The sequence below is a fragment of the Phaethon lepturus genome, unplaced genomic scaffold (genome assembly GCF_000687285.1).
Source record: "Phaethon lepturus isolate BGI_N335 unplaced genomic scaffold, ASM68728v1 scaffold19342, whole genome shotgun sequence".
In the NCBI taxonomy this organism is placed as follows: Eukaryota; Metazoa; Chordata; class Aves; order Phaethontiformes; family Phaethontidae; genus Phaethon; species Phaethon lepturus.
Window position 1 is genome coordinate 43,569 of NW_010521448.1, and position 7,497 is coordinate 51,065.

A 7,497-nucleotide genomic window follows, 5' to 3' on the forward strand; every position below is an offset into this window, starting at 1 on the left:
CATATGCTAATTCGATTGTCTATAATCACCAGCTCCATCTTAGTACCACTATGGAACTCTGCTCTTACGTGTGTGTTTCTGACTTAGAATCTTACCTTACTTACCTGTAGTTTCCTTGTATTTGTTTTTGGCTGCAATATAGAAATACTTTCTCAGGATAACACCTCCCTTACCATTTAGAGCCTATTACTGCCAGAAATATGAGAGGAACATCTATAAGCTGAATTAAAACCAACTCTTAAAACTCTTAAACTTATAATAAGACTGACAAAATACATTCTTGAACTTTCCTCTTCTGCAACAGCCAAAAAGAAATGTTCAGTTGCCTAAGCAGCATGTTGTGGAATATATATAAAATGAAAAGACTGGGCACTTTCTGTTAGAAGAAATGGGGTTAATTATTCAACACCAAAAAAAAAAAAAAATCCTTATTTGCAGCACGACATCTGTGGGTTAAGGATTTCAGTTCTTTCCAGTGTTATCACATTTTCTAAAGAGTTGTTCTGCTGTTCAGTTCAACCATTCCCACTAACAGCAGCAGGAACCCTAAAGAAAAAGGACCTCTGGGTATACACCCATGGTCTCAAACCACCCTTCACAGCCGACTCGAACAAAGCTCTCCTCTCCTGAAAACCTCGCTAACCATTTTCAGCTCAGTGCCAGTACTCCTCCTTTTACTTTCTTCTTCTTCAGTTTTAAGATCCGTAAGCTGGTATCTCTACCTCTTTCCAGAACTTGTTCCTACTATTACAGCAGCATACCTGTAACCTGGGTGTCACTTGGATGCTTCTTTTACTATTTATCATGCCACAGCCTACGAGATTTCCCTTTATCCATACTGTCCTTAAAAAAACCAGAAAATTAACAAGCCCCCAGAGTCGCAAATAAAATATGAAACAGGAAGGAAAGAGCACACACTTCCCTCCCCTTTTTACAAATTTAGATTTGTGTAGGAGCACTTCCCTGGAAACGTACATTTAACAAATTCCCTGTTTACAGACGACTTCATTTAACACATAGACTCATGTAGAAAGTCACACCACCATTTGACACATTAACTGTGTTCGTGTAAAACACAAGTTATTTTGCACATTTCCTTACCGTAATGCTACATACTATCTCATACCTACATTGCAGTACTTTGCCCAGGGTACCCGACCTCAAGTGAAAATATACATGTTTTGAAATTCCAATTCTTTGTTCACAGTAGCATATATACACCCCTGGTGTGGAGCGCTTTTGCTGTAGGACTTCATGCTGCAGAAGTCGAGTCTCTGAGAATTACTCTGCACTGAATAGTTCAACTAACTAGTAGCTGTTTGCCCTTTCTAGGTAAATGATAAGGAAAACACTCTGGAGGACTAGCAACAGCCAAAAGATACTAGCCTGTGTCCATGTTATGGGGTGGTTGTGTTAGGAGTGACGGGCTCTTCTACCCTGAGCTTTAGCCTAAATTATTTGATGGGAGTATCATTCAGATTCAAAGGTGGCATGACAAGTTGCATACCACGTGCTTGCATGTTGACTGCATTTGAACTAGTGCCAACTTGTGAAGGTTAATGTAAGTTAACTTTGAGCTATCTCACTGGCATCAAAAGGGCCAATGCTTTACCTACAGGGTGGTTGATTTGGTTTTTTAGGTAAATTCTGCGTTGAAGCCAAAGGTAGAAATTTGCCATACTATAAAAGAATTCCATTCCTCTCTTGACATTACAAGTATTATTTGATACCAAATAATATTCAATCACGTTTCTTGAATAGTTATATGAAAGAAACTGCCCACAAAATAAATGCACTGTGAAATGAATCAAGTTTGTTTTCTTAATAGTTATTACATGAGACATTTAAATCCCTAGACTGCACTCCTTGTTCCAGAACTTTATGACATGATTAAATTTAATAAAAACAAATCTACCGTAAGTACAATTTTTAAGACATCTCTGCCCAAATGGATGGTATTTCTCCTCCGTTCCCTCCTCCAGAAGTCCCACTATTATTGCTCCCTTATACATAATACACTAAGCTAAGAAAATATTCCATACAGCTTAATAAAATAAAAAACCCCCTACCTTCTAATCAATGACTTACCTTTAAAAGAGCCAAAGCTACATGGAAGATTACGTTCATACCCTGAAAATAAGAAGAAAAAAGACTTCAGTCAGTCCCAGCATACAAATCTCTCCTCTTTATTACTTATCGTCATGTAGCATCATAACTAGACGCTGCACATCTCTAGGGAATGCCTCTCTTTTTCCTGCTACACTTCAAAGTTCATCATTAAAACCCCAAGGCAGTTTCTAAACTTCCAGCTGGGGAAGATGATGAATACTCTTTGGCGCTTTTGGAATCTCACTGTTCAATTTGTCAGGTGCTATGGATGTGACAGAATATCCCTCCATTGGTTCAGTACCTGTCAGTGCTGGTTTTCGCAAACATTGCAGAATATTGTAACAAGCAGGGGATCAAGAAAATGATGATAAATATTCTAGTCGATAAGATTTTTGCCTAGTAACTGAGTTTAACTATGATTAATCATGTACAATCTTTCACGCTTAAACTGTAAAAAAAACACCAAAATAAAAGAAAAACCAGTACAAAATACACTTTTTTCTTGCTAACAGCCAAAAATCAAAACTATTTCATAGGTAAACAAACTGACGTCTCTATGAAATAGTCTACCTTCTGGGTTGCAAAACCTGGAAATACAAGTGCACAGAAAGCCATTCAGTGAATAACACAATGACAATGTCTGATTATTTAAAAAAAAACAAAGTAAGTAAAAACTACTCCATTGACTGACTGCAGACGGGTGAAAAGGGCTACATTCCCACTTATGTTTTACAGAAAAAACATGAAATACCATTCCTCTGCTTTTATTCAACTTTTTTAGTTTGACAATCAAGACCATGAGATTTTCCCGAGGGGAAGGGGAACACATACCCTGAATGAGGTTCCCCTGGAGCAGCCTAACTGATCCTACTCGTGGGGTCCCGCTTGGAAAACCAGCCAGGGGCAAGCTCAGGACGCAAGACAAGTGCCCTGCTGGCAGTGCACACATTGCCTCTGCTGACGGAAGAGACTCTCCTGTCTGCACCCTCTGTATCTTCATTATTTAAGATTATAAATCGCTTTGTGTTCATCCAAATATGAAAAATACCTCATGCAATTCTCATTTGCTGTATTATGTACTTTGTGTTCAGACTGTTTTCCTAGATTATATTTTACAAATCTTCTGGCCTGCTTGTTTAATGGCTTGGTAAGTCTTTTCTTGTAATGCCTTTCAGAGCTGGTATCTAAAAATGTCTCAGATTTGCACACTGTAATACATATTGTTGTCCGATCACAACAGGACTTCTTATATGTGACCATATTTCTAGAAAAAATTAGCTTTTATAAAAATCTGCAGAGACTTTTCAGAGGCATTCTTTGGAAGAAGCTGTTTGTTTGTTTGTTTGTTTTTATGTGGATAATATGGTGCCTTGAAGGGATTTTACCGTTAATGAGTCTTGGAAATGCTACGACATTAGGCATAATGAATATTGCAACACTCCACTTTGCAACTCGATGCATAATCATTACAATTAACAAACTGACTTTTTCCACTAGAGGTCACAATTGTAGCAGGACTGAACTTTGGTTCATTAGTGGGAAACCCTTTTTCCAAAAGGGACAACAAATATTTCAAATACAACAACAGTTTGGGGTTTTTTTATATGTCATTTTAATAGAAAAAATGTCTGGCTGTGAATTTCAGTCCTGACACTGATAATACTAAAGCACCAGCAGCAGTAAATTAAGTTCACAGTACTCTCAGTTTCATTCCAAATATCAATTTGAAGCCAACAGTCCCTGCACACAGTTATGACATTAATAACTTTTATTACCTAACAGAGAGGATTTAATATGAACATGCAATCTATAAATGAGAGGCATAACTACAAGCCATCAGAAACACTGTGTTTTCTTTTTAACTAGTTGGTTGATCAGATTTTGTTATTTTATGAGTCGGAGTATTACATGTAAATGTTGGATTACTGAGGAATTAGTGTCCTGTGTTCTTTTTAGCACAACCGAAAAAAAAAACCCCAAAAAGAAAACCAAGCCAGTTTTCACTTATTTTCTAAATAATTTTTTTCTGATCTGCCCAAAACTCACATTGTTCCTGAACACAAACTGATCAAACTGTCTCCTGGTACTCCTCTTATATGATCACTTTTCACATGGATAGCAAATGCAGCGCAAATAGGTTTCCTCCTGCCTTGAGGATCTCCATCTCTTTTTCTAGCCCTACCAGGCAATGGGCAGCTCACAGACTCCCTAACATCACAGGAGATAACCCGCTCAACACACAAGCACCCTAAAATCAGAACACCAAAAGGACTTAAAACCTGTCCTGGGCGGCACTCCCCTACTCCTGGCAACAAAAACCAGCCTGCACCTTCCTCTTTCCTCAAAGGCAGAGGTAACTCCCAAAGCAAGGCAATATTTTAGACCTGAGGCACCAGTTGCTGCCGTTTCATGCTAACCAGCTGGGACTTGCTGGACCTGAAGGACTAACATACCCCTGGACAGCGGAGTGAACTGGAGGTGGCATCTGGCAAGCTACACTAAGGCTTCTGCTCATGTCTGGATTTACGGCAAGATGCTTTAGATTTCAAATGCGGTGCCTTACCCACCCATTCGAACACCACGTTTTATAACCACTGATCTACATACTTGAGTTATTTTTTCCTAAAGCATGCAAGACTATTCTGACATAGCCAAGTTTAATGATTATGATTATGAAAAAGAAGGATCAGCTCATTTTTCCACAATCTCTTATTTAAAATCCTACTTCATTTACCACACACTGATTTATAAGATTCAGCTTAAACTTCTCCATCTATTTTAGAAGAGGGACCAAAAATACCAATGTGCACCAGACATATAAATCATTGCTAGCAATATCCCTCCAGCAATTTTATAATGGAAACATGAAAGCACATACAAATCATCCACAGGTAAAGAGAAGGGAGCCCATATTAAAAAAACTTTGGATAAAGGTATTAAAACCTATGGCTATGTTTAACTAGTCATTTGGTCCAGAGGAGGCCCCAGCAATGCTCCGAGGGCTGGAACAGCTCTGCTGGGAGGACAGGCTGGGAGAGCTGGGGGGGCTCAGCCTGGAGCAGAGAAGGCTCCGGGGAGACCTTAGTGCAGCTGCCAGGGCTGAGAGGGGGCTTAGGAGAAAGATGGGGACTGACTTTTTAGCAGGGCCTGTAGCGATAGGACAAGAGGAAATAGTTTTAAAGTAAAAGAGGGTAAATTTAGACTAGGTCTAAGGAAGAAATTTTTGACCATGAGGGTGGTGAAACCCTGGCCCAGGTTGCCCAGAGAGGTGGTCGATGCCCCATCCCAGGTCAGGCTGGACGGGGCTCTGAGCAACCTGCTCTAGTTGAAGATGTCCCTGCTCACTGCAGGGGGGTTGGACTAGATGGCCTTGAAAGGTCCCTTCCAACCCAAACTATTCCATGATTTGGAAATAAAGGCTTTAAGATCCTGCACATCTCATCTTAATAGTAAAAAAATTTGCCAATGTGAAAGTTGTCCAAACTACCTAAACACTCATTTGTTTAATATACAACAGCCAAAGCTAAAAATACACACAATTACTAAACAAGGACTGTTACACGAGCACAGGAATGGTTAGGGGCTTACCATCATGTCATATCGCTTCTCGATTATGCAGCCATCCTCTTGTTTTCAGCCTGAGAGGCTTTGCTGCCAGTGAGTAAAGGAAGATTGAGTGTGCAGCCTGCACAGCTCGCAGACATGAAGCCCACAGGCAAAGATCCCAGAACTGAGGCATGTGGATATTCTCCTCCAAGGAACTTTTAACCAGCCTCTTGCAGAAGACCAGCAGTTACTATGAAAGCCTGGCTTAGAGGCTTATCTGTCTAGGTAAGCATCTGCACAGCATCTTCTTTTTTCCAGCAGGTGTTATTTAAGAACCCTCTTAAGCTTGTGTAGAGGCCTAGAACATTTTAACAGATCCCGTTAAGCTCAGGAGTCTTGGAGAAGGAACAAGCCCATCTCAAAGCAGACAACTACTGACTATTCTGCAGTCAAGATGGTAAGATAAGGGTCAGGAAAGGGAGAATTTTAGCGTTTGTGCCATCGTACAGGCTCCTTCTGGCTCCTGCTGACTGCCGCGCTGACTTTCTCTGCTTTACAAAGACTTCTGCAGGACAGTGCTTACTCAAGAAGAGCGAGCATAGTTTTGCCTTCATACCTACTGGGCTGACGGCGGTGGGATGAACACTCACCATCCGGCAGGTCACCATTTAACTCATTACGATTGCGCTTCATAATTCATTGAATTACATACCAAAAGACTGTAATTTCTGACAGAGATTGTAGGTAACATTCTCACGGGCAAAACAGTGAAACTGTATCTCGTGAGACTGCAAACATGAACCACTTCAACTGGAAATGATACATGTGCACTGAAGTTAAGACTGGCTTAAAATACGTGGAAATCCTACTATGTTAACTCTCCTCTAGCGAGTCCCTTCGCAGTCTCTTAACTCCCTCTGAAGCCAAGACTGCTTCTGCAGATAGCACTCTCCGAGGAGTCCTCACTTTGAGTCCCTCAGCACTTTGAAACAAGATGACTTTCGAAAGGCCTGACAAGAAGATTGGGAACAAAGAACAGAGAATGATAAAGACCTGATTTTGTAGGATCCAGTTTGTATTCAACAAGATCTCTGTGGCAGAAAGGATGCTCGTGGCTTCCTTTAGAAGCGAGGAGGCACACCTATCCATGTGACCCAGAAAATCTACCCAAAGACCAGAAAAAAGGGAGTTAAGGGGGCAGCAAACTAGCACTTGCTACTGGCAAAGCTCAACAGCATAGCATGGAGCTGGCAGAAGAGTTAGGCCAACAATTTAATCATCTAGTATCTGGACAACATTTGCACAGGGGACAACTCTGGAATTTGTCTCCCATTTTAAAGCTTTTCTTTAATGACAGAAGCCTTGGGAGAAAGTAGCCTATATCAAATACTAGCACCTCTCCAACCCGGACCACCTGACAGACCTTCCTCTAGTTACAGGGCAATGCCCTCTGCATAATTTTCACAAATGAAAGGAAGTTAATATCTTAAAAAATATATGGAAAATTCATTTAATATTAGTGTCCTTATCTGTGGTTTTGGTTCTAGATATACATGGCATGTAGGAGGAAACCGTGAAGATATTGAGACAATACTCTCTGACATTCAGCACCAGGTAAAGATGATATACGTGAAAGTAAACAGAGCACGTCCTTGAAGTCTGAGAAGTCTCAAGACTCACATGACATGCCATCAGGAGAACCAGTTCATCTGTTCCAGCTTTCTAATAACTGATTTTTCCTTTTTTTTTTTTAAAGATATAAGCTATTCAACTGAAAGTAATTTGACATTGTTTCGTAATTCGAAAGCGTTCCATAATTACGTGTTCAGTTGCACACTCTTT

The 7,497-nt window shown here is 40.3% G+C and overlaps 1 protein-coding gene across 1 annotated transcript in view; it reads right to left on the reverse strand.

The window, feature by feature from the left end:
• The window catches only part of LOC104616497 (rab GTPase-activating protein 1-like), a gene marked incomplete at both ends in the record, with an annotated part of 40,174 nt that overhangs the window by 18,970 nt on the left and 13,707 nt on the right, over positions 1–7,497 (reverse strand). The window contains one exon of the mRNA XM_010281529.1: positions 2,089–2,130. Within this exon, the coding sequence (XP_010279831.1) occupies positions 2,089–2,130 (42 nt within the window). The remainder of the gene's footprint in view (positions 1–2,088; positions 2,131–7,497) is intronic.